Here is a 22,433-nt window from a genome sequence, read left to right as displayed (position 1 = left end):
GGAATGAGCAAAGGCGCGCCTAGCTTATACAGCGCCTTCTTTCACTCCCATCTTCCTCCCTTCGCTTAAGGCGAGGTTCAGGTGTCCATCGAGATATGCATGACAGATTCTTTTCCTTTCCTCAAAAACCACTTTACCGTCGAGCAAGGCGTAGAGCTGAACGGGCGATGGCGTTCTGTGGACTGCCTGGCAGCGTTGTCGCGTTCCACACTTAGAGGCGAAGCTTAACATCTTAAGCACACATCAGTGACACAAGCAGCATCACTGCGCTTAAGGCTTTCACCTCAAGGCACATTAGGTGAAAGTAGTGCCCCTGTGAATTTTTTCTCCTGCCAGCCCAAACACCCTTCATGACAATCAAGAACTGTTATTGGAGTGTTTTTTAAAGAAGGAAATTGTGTAAAAATAACAAGTTCCCTATAATTGTATATAAATGTATTGCTCGAACTCTTTGCCTCCATCTATCAAAAAGTTTTGAAGAGATGATGAGCGGCGCTCAAATTTCGTATTAGCGTTAAAGAGCTCGTATCGCAGAAAAGTATGTAGCGGCGTTGCGGGCCATTGTTGGCGTTGTAAGAATATTTTTGACGGTCCCTGGAAAATTTGGGCACTCCCAAATGATGTGGTCGAGGACCACTCTCGCCCCACAGTGTGCGCATCCACCATGCCACGTTCCCGTGGCACCGCCCCGATTCGGGACGAAATTACAGTCAAATTGTTACCCAACCTCCCCGATCCGGCATACTTCCCAGTCGAAAAAAACACCAGCCCGTATCTGGTGTTTACACCAGACCGGAAATTCAGACACGGGTTCTGGTGTGACCCGGCCTGGTGTGACCCGGCCTGGTGTGACCCGGCCTGGTGTGACCCGGTCTGGTGTGACCCGGTCTGGTGTGACCCGGTCTGGTGTGACCCGGTCTGGTGTTACCGGGTCTGGTGTTACCGGGTCTGGTGTTACCGGGTCTGGTGTTACCGGGTCTGGTGTGACCCGGGCTGATGTTTTTGGTGTGGCCCGGTCTGGTGTTTTCTGATGTGATTTAATTTGGTGCCGTGCTGACCGGGTTAGGAGCCTTCGGGAACAATTTGCCTGTTTCACGATATGTACCGCCCGCTGTGGAGCATAACGAGCATACCTGGTACCGAGAAAACAGGTTGAAAAGAAGCGCACGTGGGTGAAGCAGGCAAGGTGTGGCTCCACAAGACGCCAACTTCACACGTGAGGAGGCAAGTGTGAGCTCGACAGCTGCCCTCTTCTGTCTTTGGTACTGTTGCTGATATAAACTGCACAAGTACAGTTAAACCGCCAGCTTCTGCAATGCTTGCGCAGTTGTTCACTATCACTGGAGAGCTCAAAGAGAAGAGTTGTGTGTACGCAGAGTGGCCGTGAGAAAAACGCAAATTCAATGTGCTTTGATAGCGATGCAGTGCATTAGGATACACATAACAGCATGCATACACCAGCACTCAATTTTTACACTTACCAATAGAAATTTTAGGGAAAGAAAATTAAACAAAATTTGCACGCATACGCCAATACTCAATTTGTATGATTGCTAAAAGAAATTGCAAGGGCATGTAGAAAAGAAAAAATAAACAAAATTTATTCTGATTCGCTTAGCTCTTTGAAGCAGCGGGCCTCTTTCGGCGAAGTTCGCAAGTTTTCTGTGATAGCCACAGTCTTATGCTTTTTTCAGCTTCCGTGGCTGCTTCGTCCGTCACTCCCCGACTGCGGGCATAATGCCTGAAGAACACTGAAAGAAAATCAGGCATAAGAGTTAAAAATAGCGCAAGCTTTGTTATTATTCTGGCTTCGGCAGAATTGTTGTTGTAGAACCAATTTCCAGGACATACAGTAAGTCTTAGCCTGACAATTAGCTCAGCACTACAAAAACCGCCGCATCTACTTGTAACGCCACGGCTTGTTGTAACAAAGAACAGTATGCTACATGATAAGCAAATTCATTCGCCTGATCATATCAAAGGGACACAGAGGACAACCTCATCCAGCTTTAGTTCTTTGTAAAAATTAATTGTATGGCTTTGGGGCCATGTTGATGTTGCAGAGTCATTCATTGCTGCGAAAATTGGGTTAGAAAATGAACCCATAGTTCGATTCACACATGAAAAGGGCCAAATCCTGGTGTGAGACCGTCCATGTTTCAACACCTGTAACACAATTAGGGCACAAAGCTGTAGCTCTGACGATGCACAATGCCATTCCTTCTGCTCTTAGTAAGTGTAGAAGCATGTGCAATCTCAACAGAACAGTGCAGCAGTAATGGTGAGCAAATTTAAGCGAAACACCCTAAAACACAGCACATCAAAAGAAAGTTGTAAATGAGCCTAGAATTAAGCCTAGAACACTTCTGCCTAATATGAGTGATAGTGCAACAAGGTGTTCTGATTCTGGGTAAACCTCAGCAGATATGTAAACAAATCACTTTCTCCACTCTAGAAAGGTTGCACAAAGCTATGCTGCCAAATCTTGTGCATGTGCAAAGGCCATGAGTGCCAATACTGCAAGCACGACAGCTGCTGTGACACTTTGCACTGCCGACATCATCAAAATGAGCATGTCGCCCTAATATTCACGCCAAGTGTAAAGCACAAAAATGACTAAGGTCATCAGAAAAAAGCGTTTGTCAATTGTAAGAATGCAGGCAGTGCCCAGTGCCCTAGCAGATGCATACATGGTATGGTCCTGAACACAAAGCCAAAGCACACCAAGCATTACTATGTATGCGAAGTGTACAACAGGTCGAACTGCGTACATTTCCCGAGAATATGTTTGTGCTAAACCATCCCATAATTAGTGCCTTTGCTAAGGCAATAAAGATGAAACAATAACAAAAAAGGACAGGAAGATACATAAGAATGATACCATCAGCTTTTGCGTTAAAGGTGCACTAAAGAGGAATCTGAACTCATACTTTTACCGATGGAACTCGTTCTACACATTCCGAACGTTCTTAGAAACTGCGAATTATTTCCCTGTGCAGTCGGTTTCTCTAGTTTAAATCGAATTAAACACCCGGTTCCCGCCTTTTTTTTTAATTCCCCCGCAGACAGTGGGAGGAGTCGACTAATCTTTCAACCAGTCCTGTGGCGGCTTGCCGCTCTGCCATCGGCGGAGCGATACGGAGTGATTGGCGAAAGCAGAGTCCACGCGTATTTTTATTTTTGTGGGCCTAATTTGCAGCTATGTAGTCTCTGAATAGATCTATTTATCCACGGAAATGTAAAAAAAAGCAAAATAAAAACGAAAGCAAAGCCGCCATGCGACTGCCTGCAAGGCACTCCATGCGTTGGCTGACTCCTCCCCGACTGCGGAGAATTAAAAAAAAAAGGCGGGAGCCAGACATTAATCACATTTAAATGAGGAAAATCAGCCCCACAGGGCAATAATTCAAAGTTTCTAAGAATGCTTGGAATGTGTAGATCGGGTTCCCGTGGCAAAAAGACGAGTTCTGATTCCTGTTCAGTGCACATTTAAAGGTTTTAAAAACGCGCAGCTCTTAAGAACCTAACTTTCCAGCTCAACATTGTCATGTGACAACAGCCTATTTTAGCATCACAAAACAAGTTATGTTCTTTGGTTGTTGCCACAGATGTGGAGTGCTCATGTCATACACTCATCTAGCGGCTCAGCTCTGTAGGAAGTTTTTATCTCTACCAAATGCTTCTCATTGTGCCTGTCAAGTAGCTAACTGCACATGAATTCTCGTGCACAACCAAAAGCCATGCAATGAATTGATCCATTCTAATATGAGTCAAATAGTGTTTGATAATTATTACCTTCTCATGAGCTATTGCCAAGGTCGAGATAGCCTCCTTTCATATGTTAATGCAATATGACAATATGCACATGTGCTAACCCCAGTAGAATACAATAATTACCCCTTATCGTCTCCACCTTCAGCAGCGTCAGTGGCTTCTGCGGTGCCTTGTCCCCACCCTCTGCCAGGAATCTGTTGGACAGCGTTCCGGTGAAGCTGCGCTGAGCCAGCACTTCTGTTGACCACAATGTGGTTGCCGCTCTTTTGACAAACAGCGAATCTTTTGGCAGCGCCATGAGAGCATCGTATGCCTCTTTCGATATTTCGTGGCCATTGGCCAGGTGTACCTGCAGGAAAAAGAAAAATGGCATGCCGAACTGAAAGGGACGTACATAATGTACAAATTATCATTGTTTACCGAGTGCATTCTGGCTTAAAACTCAGTGTTAGCACTTGCCACAGCACCAAGGTCAAAATCATTTAAAACTTGAAAATAACTGCAGAACTTAAGCGTGGACATTAACAGTGCGATGGGCATTTAGTGGCACTTCTTAACAGCAGTGGAGTATCAAAGGTAACTGCATGCAGTGCTTGTAACTGGCTAATGCTAATCTGAATTCATGTTTGGAATGCTATCGGCAAATAATTTCAGAAAAATGGCTCTACCTTGCTGGACATAGCCAATTAGTATGTGCGCACAGTAACAAATGCTAAAAAAATAAGAACAGCACACAAAAAAGCCGTGCTGTTTGTGCTTCACATGATATGGTGCCCCTTGTAGAGTGGAATGGTCACGAAATTTCTATAGCCACCAGATGCCCTTCTCAAGACATGTCATGATGACTAAGCAATGCGAAAGACCACACACAAAGACAAGCTACCCTTCCGACACAGAGCTGGCCTCTCATGCTTCACCCTCATGCCTCCCCTTTTGCTGTCATTGTGGGGCACATGGCTGCAACACAGGCTCTTCTACTGCTCAGCCTGCACTGACCCCTAACATCTCATTGGCGTGCTAGCTGCCAGTGCTCTTTTTAAAAGCAGCACTAAGCATGATCATATGGAAAAATTTTAGTGATCATCAATACTATATGGGCTACCTTTGTGGACCAAACTGAACCTGTAAAGTAACTGCACGAGCCGCAAGAAATAAACATCTGACTGTTCAAGCCTGACCAAAACTAGTCCCATATACCTGTCGTTAAACCACCAAAATAAAATGGATATAGCTTACTGAATTTTAAAAGCACTGGTAATGATGAAGGACAGAAGTGAACGGGACAAACACTTCTCCTCCGTCCTTACTCGTGCATTCAAAATTCAGTGTGCTAAACCAACTGGCCTAATAGACAAATTTTGTAAAGCATCTAGCTTGTTTACTATGCATGACAATGCTAAGAAAGAGTGCACAGCTGAAAAGCATACACCAAAATATAAGACACCCACATGCATCATCATCAGCCTGACTGCGCCCACTGCAAGGCAAAGGCCTCTCCCATGTCTCTCCAACTGACCCTGTCCTTTTGCCAGTTGCCGCCACCGTATCCCTGCAAACTTCTTGATCTCATCCACCCACCTAACTTTCTGCCGCACCCTGCTACGCTTGCCTTCTCTTGGAATCCACTCCGTTCACCTCACTTCACTTCACTTTATTACCTTAAAGACCCCCAGTTAGGGGGTATTACATAAGGGGTGGGTACAAATAGAATTAAATTTTGTGTACAAAGATGTTATTCATTAAATATGGCGTTTATACAATTCAAAAATGAGAATGGACAGGTGGTTGCAGCGACGTCGTGTGGAAGGCCGTTCTAGTGTTTGGCTGAGCGAGGAAAGAATGATGCAGCAAACGTTGTGGTATGAGTCTGTGGACGGGAAACTTGCAGGGGATGACCAAGGCGGAGTGAAATGCGTCCTGGAGGGCTAATGTAGGGTGGAATACGCAATGAGCTGTAAAAAAACTTCTGAAATAAACACATACTGGCGATGCGACGACGACAGGCAAGGTTTGCTAGGCTCAACTCCGCTTTTAAAGATGACATGCTGATATCATATGAATAACATGAATGAATGAATCTAGTGGCTCGGTTCTGTAGCGATTCTAGTGATGTTAACAAATAGATTTGGTTAGGGCTCCAAATGGGGAATGCATATTCTAGTTTTGTTCGAACCAGGGACTTGTAGGCAAGAAGCTTAACGTTTGGCGGTGCATGGCGCAAATGACGTTTCAGGAAACCAAGGGTTTTGTTAGCTGATGATAGAATGTTAGTGACATGCGCATTCCAGCTTAGATCTTGGCTTAAGGTTACACCCAAGTATTTATAGGAGTTGGTTAATTGTACTGCGACACCAGAGATTACCTAAGGGAATAAAAGGGCAGATATAACAATTACATGTAGAGGTGAAATTCGTTTCATGAGCGTCTAGTAAATTTTCGCAGCAGGACAAATGTTGCTCGATTTGGATGGTGACCTTTTTTTCTGTTTCTTTTTTTTCTTCCATTCTATAATCTGTGTTTCTTGAATAAAAATTTACAGATGCAAGTGAATGCTGGTGCCACGTCTTATTTATGCTGCTATAGCCAATAGACAAGTATCAACTTGCTAAACATTCAACACCGGTGAATGAATATATGTGCATGCTACCCCCACTGATGCAACAGCAAGCAGTTCTCAAAGTCACATTTTATAAGACATGAAATTTAGGTGCTTTCACCTTTCCACTGTCTGTCAGAGTACAAACACCCTGAACTGGCCGTGGTTCTGCGGCAGGCGGTCCAGCAGGCACTGCTGGAAGGTGTACTTCTGAAGACATCACAGATGCCTCACCTCCTTCCAAAGCCGGCATGTCTGCACGCAATATGGCACAACACAAGCTTGATATTTACCTAGTAGAGATTAAGCCACAATTCAGACTAGTGCAGTAGGAACAACATTTCATACAATTTACGCTGAAATCAATACCCTCAGCCTCGAAGCATATCAAATAAATAATTAGATTATTCTTTTGTTCTGCAGACATGAAATATGGAATCAATTTTATCCATACTTATGGCAAGACAGCTAGCTACCCCTTAGTACTTGCGTTTAATGCATAGGAAAGAAAAGCAAAATGCAGTTATTTCTGGTGGTGAACTTCATCATCCTGCCTATGCCCAAACCAGGTTAAAAGCACTACCCACTGACCCCCAATTTAGTATTGGGCCAGCTACAGCCATCCTACAGCCCACAGATTTCCTAATCTCGTCTGCAATGTTTACATTTTTTTGGAATCTATTTCATAAGTAGTAATGGACCATTCACCACCTGTCCTCCATACCATATACTACCGCACTACTCTCTTTCTGTCTCTTAATCTTACACGCACTGCGCTGTCCTGAGGTTAATTTCAAGCCTTCTCAACATGGCTGCTGCCCGTACCGATGAATTTCCCATTAGCATCATGAATAGTGATTTAAAAACATTCTCGTATGCTTCCTTTGGTTTCAATGACTGTTGGCTACCTTCCTATTTATGCTGTAACGAGCTCCTCATTTCTATACCCTTCCCTGTTCGTTCCGTCATTAGGCTATCCTTGCAGCTTGAAAAACGGGCTATAAACTTGCTGAGAACTGAAAAAAATGTGCCCAGTGGTAGGTTAAGGACTCAGCAACAATGTCACTGGCAATTACAGATAGTGGGCATGGTTTATTGGTTTACTGGGGTTTACTGGGGCCCAAGGCAACTCAGGCTATGAGGGACGCCGCAGTGGAGGGCTACGGAGATTTCGACCACCCGGGGTTCTTTAACGTGCACTGACATTGCACAGCACACGGGCCTCTAGCATTTTGCCTCCATCGAAATTCGGCCGCCGCGGCCGGGATGGAACCTGCGTCTTTTGGGTCAGCAGCCGAGCGCCGTAATCACTGAGCCACCGCGGCAGGGCACAGATAATAGACATGATTCCGGAGTGCTGCTGATGACTTTCCATACCTTCCTCAGCTGATAAGCACGCATTGCGTACTTCAGATGACAGCAGCGTGGGCCCTTCCAGTGACAGGATGGGGTGGCACTGTTGTGGTAACGGTGTCACCGCCCTAGGAGGGGTGTCTTCAGCGGCATTCTCAACGAGTGCAATGCTAGCCACATTGCTCACTTCAGCAGCTGTTGACAAAAACGTTTGCTGTGTTAGACTTCCCGTTTAGCAAGTTCATTTTTTCTTGTTTCATCATACTTTCTTATCTTTTTGTTTTTGGTCTTTTTAGGTAATTTATCTAAGCTCCACTAAGAACATGAACATATGCAGCTAAAGTTCACATTTTCACTGTGATGCAGACGTTAGGATCATTAAAGCCATGGAGTTAGTGTAAAACTGCATTTCTACAACCAATGAGGAATGTAATAAACATGCAAAATTTTTAACACTTGCTTTCCCAAAAAGAAGTCCTTTTTATAATGCACTTGTGTATTTTTAACACACTGGAGCTTACAAGAAAAAAGTAATAACTTACAGGCTGTAGCAAGCGGTATCCAGATTAAGAAGTAGGCATACTGCCATACAAGACTAACCTGGAGCTGAGAGGCATTTCAGAAGCTGCTCCTGCAGCTTCATGTTTAACTGCCACAGCTTCGAATTTTCTTTCTTGAGGGCTTCCAGCTCCTCTTTTAGCGCATTGCTTTCTCTGAGTGCCACAATGTCCTCATTGGCACTTCTTTTCGCAGCCATTCTCAACTTAAATTAAGAATTCAGAATTAAGAACTTAAGAATTAAAGCATAGGCATAACCAATATAAATGCAGCAAATGTGTATCATGCACAAGTCATCATGCACTTCGTATATAATCAGCATACTGGCATTTGTTTGGCCATTGCAAGGAGATTCACCCACTTGCCACAAGTACATTAGGCGTTTCCTCATCCATAACACGGTACTGTTGGCTGCAAAAGTTTGCAGGATCTGTGATGCGTGGCGGGGCGAAGCAAAACAACATTGCTGCGTGATCTGCCATAACAGAGCATAGTATCCAGGCTCATGTGAACCTCAACACCACGCTCTGTGATGGCAGATGGCAGTCATTCCAGAATTGTAAAGCGAGCTGTAGCTACGTCTTGCCTGAAACCAGCTATAAAAAAATCTTGACCCTACTCGATAATTCACAGCGTAGACCAACAGGTCTCCCAATTGAAGGAGAGCGGTGATTCGGAGCAGTTACTTTGCGGCATTGCTGAAAGCTTACTAAGAGAAGTTACTGGGTCCTACAAAACTAAGAAAGTGAGCTACGAGGGACGCCCTGCCGTGATGCCGTATGTTCACAATATCTCCCACAGAATAAGGAGGACAGCTAACAAGTACGGAGTCCAGGTGGTTTTTTCAGCTGCCAATAAGCTCATTGGAATGTGTAAAAAGGTCAACGAGAATGAAGACCACAAAAAGAAACCTGGGTGCAACATCAAACATGAAAACACCTATGTAAAGTGTGACGAAAACGTCATTTACAGCATTCCGCTCAGCTGCCAACAAACTTACGCAGGGCAAACGGGAAGATGCCTTAACAAGAGGCTCCGGGAACACGAAAGATCATGTGAACAACTTGCAAAGTCCGGGAATCTGGCAGCTCATTTCGCACACTGTAAATGCATACCCTTGCTAAAAAACACCAAGGTAATAGGTAGGGCTAGAAACGGACGGGAACAAGAAATTATCAAAGCTTTTGCAATGCACATTGCTCCAAAACAAACCAAACCAAACCAAACCAGATAAGCAATGCGTCAGCTCCCCTTCAGTGATGTTAGGGGGAACAGAATTAACCTCCCTCAAGAACAGTAATCTTCGGCTGTTGTAAGCGCGCGTAGTTTTTACCTGTTTTTCCTTCATTCTTGTAGTCAAATGTGTGTATATAGTCATGTTTCTTCTGAGATTAAACAGTAGTTAGAAAGCGCTTCGTCCTGTGCGTTTTCAGTGTTTTTATAGCGCTCACCAATTCCTTCAAGTATGTATTTCCAACTCGCCCCAGTAGTAGCTCTTTTGTCTTTTACATTGCAAGACACCACGGCTACTCCCACAGGCAGTCACTTCCATACTGATGGTCAAAAAAATTCAAGTGCAAGAGTAGGGATCCTTACCACATCGTTGCAAGCTAGCTAATGACTTAGGTTGGGCACAAGGTACACTCATAGAGAAAAGTTTGCTGGATGTCGATTTTCCGAAAATATTTATTTTTGCATTGCCTCGCCAGGCAGTCAGCTGAAATTTGTTCAATAAGATCGAGTATCCATGTCCCCTCCTCATTCTAGGCTTTTGATTAAATTGCTCTGGCTAACAGTACAGAGAAAATGTTTCACAAAGAACTCTCATCCCACAAATTTTTATCCATTACTGTACAAGAACACTGCAGTATAGCTAGATACCCTCCGCTGCACAAAGCAAACAGAAGGAAAGTATCCATTATGTGACAGGGTCAAACTTGCACTGTAGTTCAAACTTACCTGAAGGTTGCTGCTGTAAGCTGCAGGTACTATATAGCTGCTAGCTTAGGTCAGTCACATCCACACTGTATGGACAAGAAAAAGTACGAGAGAGCACCTTATACAGCACGTTGTCAACGATGCAGCAAAACACAATCTCTGTCGAAACTACAATGCCCACAGGGCTCACTGATGAATCACGCATCAGGGCACTGACAGCATATTTGATGATCCACAGCTGCACAGGAGTAAGGAAGAGAGGTCTGGTCACAATCCAGGAACATGTGGCTCTAGGGGTGTCATATATGGTCCTGCTATCTGGCTCAGCATTGAGCCCTGTGGGCATAACATGTTTGGCAAAGTTATACCAAAGCACTGCAAGAGCTCATTGCACTCAGTGATTGGGAAGTAAGTGAAAAATGTGACTGAAGCTCGCAAATTTAACACAACAGTTAAGCTGTCTTAAACAATGCTACTGCACAGTGCAAAGTACTGTGCAGTGAGTGGATGGTTGGAGACTTCCATTTGGCAAGCCTAATAAATAAATTGATAAGCTGTGGAAGTATGCACAACTTTTATATGACATTTTCAACCTACCTGTGCTTTGCACGGCTTGGCATAATTAATGTAGGCACCAATACACTCGGTAGCCGGGCCACATCCACACTGCAAAGGCAACAGAAAAGAAAAATTCAGTCGCGAAGCACTGAAAAACTAACACCGTCCTGGCACTATGCTTTTCGTGCATTCTGTTTTATCGTAATTATGAACCTACGCGCAATTGCCTTAAGATTCACACCATGCAACTACACACCGTCTCGACTTTTTTTTCACAAACACGAGAAACACGTTTGCGGCAGCTAATGCATACACGTGGCAAACAAGTAGCGCAACAGAGTACAACTGCGTTAATGCGCTTTAGTCATCCCACAGCAACACCCTGAAAGTAATTTTCAAGCACAGTTACTTACCTCGCAAGTGTTAACACCATGGCCGCTTCTTTCATCCGAAGCAACAAAGCATGTCTCGGCAAGGGGTCAGGCGACACCGGAGCTTTTTCACGAGAGCTTCAGAATCAAACGAGCGTCTTTTCGAGCGCGTAGATGACACATCACATTTGTAGCACAACCAAGCAACCACAGAGCGAACAAACCGCACATTGCAGCAAAAGTAAAGGTCGAAAGGAGCACCGCGCGACGAAAACCAACGAGACCATCGCGCCACAAATATTGGCTTGGCTGATAGATTGGATTGGGTTGACTTTTAGGCTTACCGCTCTGCCGCGGCCCCTGGTAGGAGTTTATTAGGGTTTGTTTTCATGGAAGGCAGCATGCATGGCTACATGCCTCGTTTTCACCGGCATGTAGCTATGCATCTTGCCCAAGCATCTGTTTTAACGTTTTTACATGCCTCGGTTACCTCGAAGGAGTGCTGCAGGATAAAAGGGCGTTAATTATGAGCACTGGCGCCAGAAAGCCAAGCGATTCGTTTAATTCTGGTTCTTTTACATCAACACCATAGTTGAGTGATCTTAATCAATTCTGAATATTAAACTAGTTGGTGGTAGAAATGTGATTGTGTGAATTTTGGCATTGGCAAAATAGAATTTGTTTTAAAATCTTCGCCTGAGGGAAAACAAATTATATATGCCATGTAAGCTCACATCCCAAGAGGGATGCTTACGGATACTCCTCGGACATCCGCCGGCGGATGTCCGCCAGCCATCTAAAAACGAACGTCCCTCGTACATACACAGAATCTCCGATGCGTATATCCGAATATGGACATACGTAGGCATGCCCTATGGACATCCCAGCCTGGCACTGGAGATTCGGACCTTACTCGGACCTACCCCGGATATCCGTGGTTGACTGGGTAAAGTTGGAAGTTGCGCTTCTTTCCTGTCGTCTCTATCTTTTTCCTGTGTACGTCTTTTTAGCGCACACCCTTTCAAATATGAATATGTACCAACTAGCCCGTCAAAAAGCTTTACTAATATATAGTTCTTGCTGTCACATTCGAAGCTATAGAAATCTCATAAAAAGGAACTGCGCGCATTATGCAACTCAAAATGTGGTGGAAATAATCCAGTTAGACTGAGAAAAGCTTCTTTGGTAAAAAAAAAAAAGCTTCACGATCATTTTATGCGAACAGCTAAGAATAATAAACCGTACGTATGACAAACCCAGAAACTCAGGCATGATTTAAGTAGAAATATGGCACTCTCTAACCCCCCCCCCCCCCGCCAATAAAAAAAATTACGTAGGAAGGCCATGCCGAACTCCACTTTTTCGGCGAAAAATATCCAAGAAGTATACGCATGTGAAATGAGCCCTCGCTCGTAAATTACAGGCCCCTCAAATGGTGTATCTTTCTGTGGTCGCTTAATTTTACTGCCTATGATATTTCTTCACTTTTACCAGTTAACAGCAACTGAAACAAAGATCTCAGTAAAGGAAGCCAAAATAAATGGTACAGGTCGCGGAAGCAAAAGGGATGGACATCTCTGATTACAATTAAAGGAAAGCCGCTGTGGTGGTTACAGTAGTATATGCATCTAATTGTGTGTAATGTCTTGATTGTAATGATGCGCAAGACATTGCTGTACATGGATTATTCCGTGGTGTTCTCTTACGAGCGCTAAATAATTATAATCAAATTTGTTTCTCGTGCTATTTCGGTTTCGTCAGCCTATAGTGATGGCTGTGACGCCAACGTGTGTTTATAGCTAACAAGGCAAGAGCGGGGCCTAAAGCTGGTCCTTCATAGTGCAGATATCGCGCTTACTGATACTGATAACTATTGCTATTCTGTGCATGTGCTGTTTATGTCAGTTGTCTGCACTGTGCTTATGGTTCACAGGTCACGGGAGACATGAAAAAACTGCGATACGTTGATTAGTCGTTTTACTTCGCTACAATGCAGTCTGCTTCAAGAATCGGAATGACAACGAATGTAGAAGCAGAGATTATATTGTAGTTTTTTTCATGTCTCGCGCTTCTTGACCTATAAGCCACTTTGACGGTACAGTCATCGTTCGGCTGTTAAAAACCGAAACCGAAACAGCATGACAAAACATTTCCCTGTTCACAGATCTACAATATCTACCGCGAAGAAAGAACTGTGAAAAACGGTCATTTACGCTTGTATTAATGAAAAAAAAAGGTATTGTTTTGAGAGTTCAGAGGTGCAAAGCGGCGGCGTGATGGTTACGTAACTGTGGAGGCCGAGACCGCGCGCCAATAGCGCAGTCTATTTTTCCATGGTGCGCTCCTTCGTGCCTCGCCTTCGTTGAGTGCGTCTGTTAATCTGTGTCGCCTTTTTGGTACTCGGTTCGAAGGCTTTCTTTTACCAGCAGGCCGTGCACTTTATCGCAGCATGCCTCCTAAAAAACGGTAAATTGCTTATTTTGAGCCCGGTGCGTCGTCAGCGAAAGTTCCGCGGCAAACCGTGTGGAGCCAGCGGCAAAGGGAACCGTCGCATGAAGTTTCACAGGTGAGCCGTTGCGCATGACACGTTTCCAAATACGCCCGCTACCCCCCAATTTCTCCCCGTACTCCTTGGGCTGTACCTTGGGCTTCTACGAAAAAAAATAAAAAATCGATGAGCAGAGGCAAGTAAGCCTGTTTCTAGCGTGTTGTGGGGCCCGCACCGAATCGAGGCGAGTGCATATTTGAGGGATGGGGGCGGATTTAACAGGCAGTGGTGAATAGGTGAGGCGTGTTTCCGAAGTGAATGCAAACAACCATGGAAGAATCGTCTGTCAGCTTTTTCCGGTTACAAATTTCTCCCATGCACTGCCTTCTGCATAGCAAATGCCCTGTATTCGTGCATCGTTTATTCGCTAATCTATTTGTGCTGCGACATTGCGTATTGCACCGTAAGATCAGCGCGTGCTGTGTATGAACGCGTCCTGAGCGCAGAAAATGACCATTACGAAAGGTACGAGTGTTTTCTCGAGTGTATGCACGGCAGTCGGCTGTGTGCGCGAAATAGTTTAACGCGTTGGTCGTTATATATTTGTTTTTTTTTTTGCTGCATCACGAAGGCAACGAAGGCTGAGCTTGCACAGTTTAGCAAACGATTGATGTATTTGCCTCAAAGCGTGTAAAAGCTGCAAGTGGGCTAGCACATACATGCAACCGTGCGCGCAGCGCGTCTCAACACGTCCCACTGCGTACGCATAGGAAGCATCCGACCGTTTACATTATTGTGGTTGTACTTCATGCGAGTACACGCTACGAAGCAGAACAGAGTCGACGTCTGGTTGGTCTTGCGATGATGCAATACAATCAGCGGTGTTGCAGTGGAAATAAATTAGTGTTAGAAGCGAATTAACACAGCGACTGCCGTGAAGCAACAAGCAGGGGGAGAAATTTGGAACCGGAGGTAGCTGTAGCAGACGACTTTTCCATGAGCCTCTGCGCTGACTCTGGAAACGCTCCTCACCCATTGAAAGGGGACAATCTATCCCCCTCCACAAGCCTGAAATTTTGCATAGGAAAACTTTGCTTATTTTCCGAAGAAAAAAAAATCTCCAAGCAGTACACAGTTCAAGTGGTTTGCCCTCCCCCCCCCCCCCCCTTACACACACACACACACACACTGATGTACTACCCTACTGCCCTTTGCCCCAGAATGAATCTAAATTTTCGTGTAAATGTTGAGGTGTTCAGAGGCAATTCTTGAATTCAAGCGAAGCCATATAGATATGTGCACATAGACTTGCTGTGGTGACTATGTGTTTAGGTGCTTGGCAGTTGAGCCCGAAAATGCATGTTTGGTTTCTTGTGTGCCCTTTTGATAGTTTAATGTTAGCTGCCTGTGAACCAGGCAGATGCGGTATTATGAGAAAATGTATTATTTTATTTGCCTATGTTTCCTGCCCACTCAGTTGTGCTAATGCTTGTTCTATGCATGGGCTCATGCCGCTGTTGAGCAACTCTCTTTTTAAAAATATTAGCATCTCTTGTTGTTGTCTGCCTTGTGTGACTGTTGTGAAATCATACTCAACGAAACTGGCAATGCTGAACTGTAAGGCGGCTTGTCGCACTTTCACTCTTGGTCCTACCTTTTTAACACTTTCCCATATAAAATTTAAAGGAGTGTAGATACCAAATTTTGGTTGCCTATGTTTTCTTGTTTGTAATGGTGCGTTAGACATTACTATACATGGAACACCATGAGGTATCTGGCTACAGCTGCTAAATAATAATCAAATTTCATCTCTCACCTGATTCGGCTTCTGTTACAAAAGAAGTGTGATGGCTACGATGTCAGGTCAGTATAGGTCACATGAGGCATGAAGACAGCTGCAATATAATCGCTGCTGCTTCACTCATTGCGATTCTGCTGCTGTGGTGGCTCAGTTATGGTTCTCGACTGTTGACTTGAAAAGCGGGGGTTAAGTCCCAGCCACTATGATCACATTTCAGTGGAGTTGAAATGCTAGAGTCTCATGTGTTGCGCGATGTCAGTACACTTTCGAGAACCCCAGGTGTGGGTGAAATTATCCGGAGCCCTCCACTTTGGGATCCCTCATAGCCGGAGTCGCTTTAGGACGCCACAACTCCCATGAACCATGCACCAAACCCATTGCCATTCCAGCTATTGCGGCAAGCTGTCTTTAGCATCACAGTGAATTAAAATTATGAAGCAGTGATTATGTTGCAGTTTTTATTTGTGTCTCACGTGACTTATACTGACCTTTCACGTTGTAGCCATTACTTGACTGTTGAAGCTGAAACAGGTGAGATACGAAATTCGATTATAAATTATTTAGTGATTGTAGGTCAGTGTCACATGGTGGTCCATGTATACTATCTCTTATGGATCATTATAAAGAAAAAAACATAAACCTGTGATGAAAATATTAAAATGTGAAGGGAATCGGAATGATGTTCATGCGGAATGATACCAACTCGGGGTATACATGAACAGGTTGCAGTCATTCACTTCAATACTGATGTTTTTTTCTTCTGTTGCTGATGTAGCCTTTCCAATGTTTTTTGTAGCAACCTGAAGATGAGGTGCATGACAACGCCTCTACAAGTCATCCCAACTTGGATGATGAGCCTTCAACCCTGCATCTTGATGACAGCATTTCTGATGCACAACTGCCAAGGCTTGATGAGGACACCAATGGGCTTGACAACCATGTGCTAGAGGACCCCGATGAAGACTTGTCGGAATTTATCAGAGTGAACTCCGAGTCGAGACTTCCACACAGAACACTACCCACCTGCTGGCGATGCTGCGTGTATTAACATTATTAACATTTGTTGTTGCTGCTGGCCTTCCTTGGACACAAGTGGACAGCTTGTTGAAGCTGTTGAATGCATTTCTTGGCCAGAACGTCTTCCCATTGACAAAATATGGCTTTAGGAAGTTATGGGATTTGCACAAATCAAGGATGGTGGAAGTCCATACATACTGCCCAACGTGTGAGTGCCTGACATCAAGCTGCGGCCTAGATTTCCAACACTGCACTAATTGTGCAGCCACAATGACTGTGGCACAGCTGGTGAAAAAAAGGAAGCTTTTTCATAACTGTCGACCTCAAGCATCAGCTGCAGTGTCTCTTAAAGAAGTTTGGGGATATAGTTGGCGCAAACCTCCAGAAACTCACAGCTGAAACTCATCAGGGAGCTTATAAGGATATCACAGATGGCCAACTGTACAGAAAGGTCCGCCTTGAAAGGAACATGAATTGGAGTGACCTGACTGTTACCGCTAACAGCGATGGATCGCCAGTATTTAAGTCAAGCAAAGGGTCAGTCTGGCCAATTCAAGTAGCGCTTAATGAGCTCCCTCTTCCCTATCGTTGGAAGAACATCCTGATCGGCGTCATTTGGTTTGCCAAAGGTCACCCACCTACTCGCCTCTACTTGAAGACATTTGTTGAGAAATTCCACACTATGGGCAGCTTCACGTGGTCATTTGCCAGCAAAGTTGTGCAGTCAACAGTGAATGTGTTGTGCTTTTGTGTTGACTCGCCAGCTCGCGCTTCACTGCTGAATGCTAAGCAATACAACGGATACTATGGCTGTTCTTGGTGCCTTCAAAAAGAAACGCTTGTTGATGGTAAGAATTGTTTCAGTCATATTACAAGCTTTGCCTCTTCTGCTTTCTGCACACTGTACAGCTCTAAGAACATAATTTTGTTGCTTAAATGCATTCACATGCAACAAGCAACATACTCGTATCCCATGTGGTTGGTATCAACTGTTACCAGGTATAAAAATACTGGTTCATATCAGTTTGAACAAGGTTGTGTTCTAATACAAAAAGAACTTGGTGTTGCAGCAACTTGGTGATGGAGAGCCATGATGATGACGTGACAATCTGTGCTTCCCCATAAAAGCAGTGAAAGAAATTTCACTTGGGAAGGATTATCACCCATATGGGGGAGAGAGAGACTCGAAGATGGTATGGCAGAGAAAAGGATGGCAAAGTTGCTTGATTGTGACAGCTGTAACTCTGCTGCTTAGTCTTTTAAAGAAATTTTTCTATTCACATATTCCAGAGATGGAGCCTGACAAGTGCCAGGGTATAGCAGTTTTCGACCATAGGGATCACAGGTCTTCTAAAACTCCTCATAAGTATTCTGAAACAAAAGGCTGTTGTGGGGTGCTTAGTTTACTCTCTAGCAGGCATAATGACAAAGGACGGTCATTTTGCGCGTTGGTGAGCAGTCACATTTAGCTTTGTGTTTACTGTGAGAAATATGTGCAGATATGCACAGGGAACTTATTTCTAGCTATGAGGAGATTGGGTGCTGTTAATTATGTGAGCAAATGTCTGTGCTGTCTGTTTAAACTTGTGATAAGTTTATTGTCTGGTGATCCAAGACGTACGAGGTGTGAAGACTGGAATCACAGTTGTCACCTGTGGTGCACATGTATGGATTCAGAATGGAAAAAATTGTCACTTGGAAGTTCTATCTTACACAAGCACTCTTGTAAACTTTTGTACCTCTTCCTGCAGAAGCTATGCACATTGAAGGTCAGGAAGATTGACTGTGCAGGTCAGATTCCATAGTGATCCTAATAATCCAGAGCTTTTCATTAGCATCTCCCATAGCCTAGGTCTACCTCTTGGAAGTTGGGTTCTGAAGTGAAAAATAGGGCATGCAAGCTCCACATGTTGACTTATTGCCCATTTACATATTCTGAGTGTAACATGAAAAGCCTAATTTTGTAAAATGGGCTTGTGCATTGATTAAAGGTAGATGTGGTACCATTGCATGTAGTTTAAGTTATTGTAGCATTTCATAACCGTCACTTACATGTGCATTCGTACTCCCCTGTCTGTTCTTTAGCATGTATTTCTTTGTTTATTATGCATAGTACTATGAGAAATTTATCTGTCATTTCTTTTTTCAGGCACCCTGAAATATATCATGGAGGGGCGAGATATGGTCGAGCGATGCCATGACACTGTGTACAGTACAATGAAACTTGCAGCCAGGTGAGACCGTCCTGTGGATGGTATGAAGGGCTTGTCAGCCGTCGCAACCCTCAGCACATTGGACCTGTCGTGGGGCTTTCCACCGGACTACATGCACTGCATACTGGAAGGTGTCACATCGCAGCAAATGGAACTTTGGCTGTGTTCACCAGGAAGTGCCTGGCACATTGAGAATCATGTGAGGGAGTTGAATGACCGCCTGTTGAAAGTTCGGCCACCAATTTCACCAGATTGCCAAGACTGGTAACTGAGCGCTCGTTTTGGAAAGCTACAGAGTGGAGATATTGGCTTCTTTACTACAGTGCACCTTGTCTCTTCGATATGCTCCCGCAGAGATATTTGACGCATTTCTGCCTTCTTGCACAGAGTTTACTCTTACAAGCAAGTGTTGAAGAGACAGATATTTTTTGTGCCGAAAGGCTTCTTGTGCAGTTTGTTGAGCAGATGCCAATTCTCTATGGTGAACACACCCTGACATTCAATGTGCACCAACTTGTGCACCTTGCAAAATCTGTGCGCATGACTGGGCCACTGTGGGCAACCTCTACCTTCCCATTTGAAGGAGGGAATGGTGACATTCCCAAGCTGGTTTCTGCAGCGAAAGGTGTTCCACATCAAATAGCAGAGCGCTTCATCATGCGAGAGGTGCAGAAGTCCCTGAAGCGTCTGGTACTACTGCCACCCTACCTGAACAAGCAGCAAAAGCTGATCTCGGGGAAGCAAGGCAATAAGCTCCAGTTAGGAGTATTAGGTTCGCCATTGCAGCCTGGCAGTCTTGAATGCCATGTTCTGGATTTGATCAGCCAGACCATTGGTGCTGTGCCCAGTATGAGTGAATACCTCAGAGCACGTATTAAAGGGTTCACTGTACATAGTTCCAATTACAACAGGACCGAGAAAACGTGCTCTGAATATATTCTAACAGATGATGGCAAGTTCTTGCGAGTGATCAAAATCTTTTTAGTGGAAAACAGTATCTTCTTACTCTGCCAAGAACTAATTACCGAGGAAAGCTTTATGCCTTTCATGTTCACTGCTGAACGCCCTCCGACCGATGTTGGGTTGTGCCTAATTTGTGAGCAGAAAGTTATTTCACCTTGTGTGCTTGTGGCACAGAGCGACCAGTCACATATTGTGAAGGTGCCCAATCTCTATGAAAGTGATTAGGAACAGATGCCAGGGACAAATTTAAATTGGCTTATAGCCAATCCCTGCGACGCTGCGTATGACCAGAAGTTTTCTATGTTGTCCGTCTAGAGCCCAATTATGCATGCTGAAGGACACTGTTCCCACACTGTTTTTTTTTGCACAGTCCATTTTATTTGTTTGTAGTCTTATGTTTTAAAGCATTGGGTCGATGCTTCTTTGAAAGGGGAGAAATTCTCTTAACCTTTGTAGTGTTTGTTTATTCTTCAGTGTTGCCGGTGCGCCGCTTTATTGCTTTGGCTGTGATGCAAGACGCGACCAGATTTATCTCGATTGATCGCATCCAGGCGGAGCCGCTTCTATGTTATTCCAGAATGTTCTAGTAACGTTGCATGCTTTATCTCGAAAGTTCGCTATCAGCTTTAAATTCAGCATGGCCAAGAGCGGCAGGCATTCTGTCCGACCGCAGAGTTCGCCTGTTGCTACGCCGCCGCGGAGTCATTCAGTTCTTTGCTTGTACAAGTCGGCACAAAAAGAGTTTCGGTTAGAAGCGATTTTCGCTGTCTTCTTGCTCTCTGTACTGCAGTCACCACTCTGTGACAATATTTGCCTCAGTTGTATGGAAGGTGTGCACCTTTTGCTGCATATGTCATTTGAAGTTTATTTCCTTGTGCTGTTCTCGATTATTGTGAAACATCTCTGCATCTCTGTGTTGCACTGCTATAGGTCATTGTATATAGAAGAAGCATTCTGTCTAATGTCCAGTCTGTAGTCCTGTTTGTAATTACTAAAGTTGAATGTGGCTTGTAATCGCATTTTTCATATGCCATATTTGGCCTAAGGTTCAAATGTACGTGTTTTGGTTTGTTATGTGAGACTGTTAGTTTGTTATGTGAGGTTTGTTAAAATAGCGCTTCATTTGTAGTGTAAATAAAGAATTATGATGTTTGATATATAATTTTCACACATGTTTATGAAAACATGTTAGGAGGTTACCTTAATTATCATTCTACTCAACATTGTTTCACAGAGGCGATTAGATCTAAAAGGGCGACCTTCTGCTGCATACGTTCTGCTTGAAATGGTATGTTGAGGCATTTGCATCAGCACATAACATCCAGTGAAGCAAAGTTAAGGCATGCTTAAGCAGGAAACACTTCTGCCCTTCGCTTTACCTGAAAAATGGTTGGTATAGTTCTATACTGCACTTTGTGATCAGTGCGACGCGCGTTAGACAAGAAGTCCAGATTAGGATGGATGCACTCTGCCAATATTTGTCTTTGCTGTGTATGCCCCCAAACTAAAGTAAACTAAATTAGGTACTGCAGTGTAGTTGTATACGTTTACAACAGCACACTAACTTCCTGTGTGTGTCAGCCAGAATGTGGTTGATTGGTGTCCAAACCTTAATGCCTATTCAAAGTGTTTTTCGTGCCAAAATTAACCAATCCACTCTTAAGTGCAATTGACGACCAAAACAGTGTGCACACCACAACCCATGCAGTCTGGTGTATGCACTACAACACACTAACACTGCACGCTGTGGGTACCAAAATACACCAATCAAGTGTGGTGTGCATGCTACGACCCACCAACGCTTTCTGGTGTGCACGCTACAACACGCCAACCCGTTGTGGTGTGCCCGCTGCAGCACACCAACCCAGTCTGGTGTGCACACTGCAACACACCAGCCCAGTCTGGCGTGCACGCTGCAACACACCAACCCAGTCTGGTGTGCACACTACAACACACCAACCCATTCTGGTGTGCACACTACGACACACCAAACCGGGCTGGTGTGCACACTAAGACACACCAAACCGGGCTGGTGTGCACGTTACAACACACCAAAACGATCTGGTGTGCACACTACAACACACCAGCCCGGTCTGGTGTTAACATCAGAACACACTACAGAAGCTGGTGTTCACACTAGGAAACACCAGAACACACCAAGCCATCCTGGTGTATTTTTCAACTGGGTTGTCTTTACTGAATTACATTACCTCAATCTGGCTTGGGGAAGTGCCACTTCCCATCGCTGGAAGACCGCCCTGGCCACCTTCATTCCTAAAGCTGGCAAGGCCATCAAAACGGACAACCTCCGCCCCACCTCTCTTACTTCCTGTGTGGGCAAAATCATGGAGACGATGGTGCGCGACAGGTTGTCCGAGTTCATGGAATCCAAACATCTTTTCGCAGACACCACGTTCGGGTTTCGCCCACACAGAGCTGCAAAGGATGCCCTGCTACAACTCAATCGGGCTGTCCTCGACCCCGTCGAATGTCCTCACAATGACAAAGTCGTACTCGCCTTGGATTTGAAGGGAGCATTCGACAACGTTATTCACGAGATCATTCTCACCCACCTCTCTCCAACTAACTGCGGCAGAAACACCTTTCAACACATTCGGCAATTTTGGACTGACAGGCAATCTTACATTCCAATCCAGGATAGAGAACATCGCCCTTTTCATTTAGGAACCAGGGGTACACCGCATGGCGCGGTACTCTCCGCCCTTTTATTCAATCTGGCTATGATGCGCCTACCGGCCCAGCTGGGCTCTGTCGCTGGTGTTCAGCATGCGCTGCACGCCGA

At 44.6% G+C, this 22,433-nt stretch overlaps 2 protein-coding genes and 1 pseudogene across 2 annotated transcripts in view; 2 read left to right on the top strand and 1 right to left on the bottom strand.

Moving 5' to 3' along the window:
- LOC149361335 (uncharacterized) overlaps positions 1-22,433 on the top strand; it is a 61,110-nt gene that overhangs the window by 26,082 nt on the left and 12,595 nt on the right. The window lies entirely within an intron of this gene.
- On the bottom strand, positions 1,577-11,573 carry LOC149361337 (BEN domain-containing protein 5-like). Its single transcript, XM_089572665.1, has 7 exons — positions 11,191-11,573; positions 10,817-10,885; positions 8,324-10,305; positions 7,748-7,918; positions 6,492-6,625; positions 3,898-4,123; positions 1,577-1,751 (listed from the first exon to the last, which is right to left on the bottom strand). Exons 3-7 carry the CDS (start codon positions 8,478-8,480, stop codon positions 1,615-1,617), a joined length of 825 nt encoding a protein of 274 aa, XP_089428791.1. The 5' UTR covers positions 8,481-10,305; positions 10,817-10,885; positions 11,191-11,573; the 3' UTR covers positions 1,577-1,614.
- Positions 15,392-21,161, top strand: LOC149361336 (uncharacterized; annotated as a pseudogene).

The sequence above is a fragment of the Amblyomma mixtum genome, chromosome 2 (assembly GCF_055824585.1).
Source record: "Amblyomma mixtum isolate Tamu chromosome 2, ASM5582458v1, whole genome shotgun sequence".
NCBI lineage: Eukaryota > Metazoa > Arthropoda > Arachnida > Ixodida > Ixodidae > Amblyomma > Amblyomma mixtum.
The sequence above is the reverse complement of the archived record's forward strand: the minus strand, read 5'-3'. Positions and strand labels throughout refer to the sequence as shown.

Excerpts from the sequence above, each read along its gene's own strand:
- LOC149361337 (XM_089572665.1), bottom strand. The coding sequence starts at position 8,480 with ATGGCTGCGAAAAGAAGTGCCAATGAGGACATTGTGGCACTCAGAGAA. Across the intron at positions 7,919-8,323 it reads GAAATGCCTCTCAGCTCCAG|CTGCTGAAGTGAGCAATGTG; the intron begins GTTAGTCTTGTA and ends TTTTGTCAACAG. Across the intron at positions 4,124-6,491 it reads CTCTGACAGACAGTGGAAAG|GTACACCTGGCCAATGGCCA; the intron begins GTGAAAGCACCT and ends TTTTTCCTGCAG.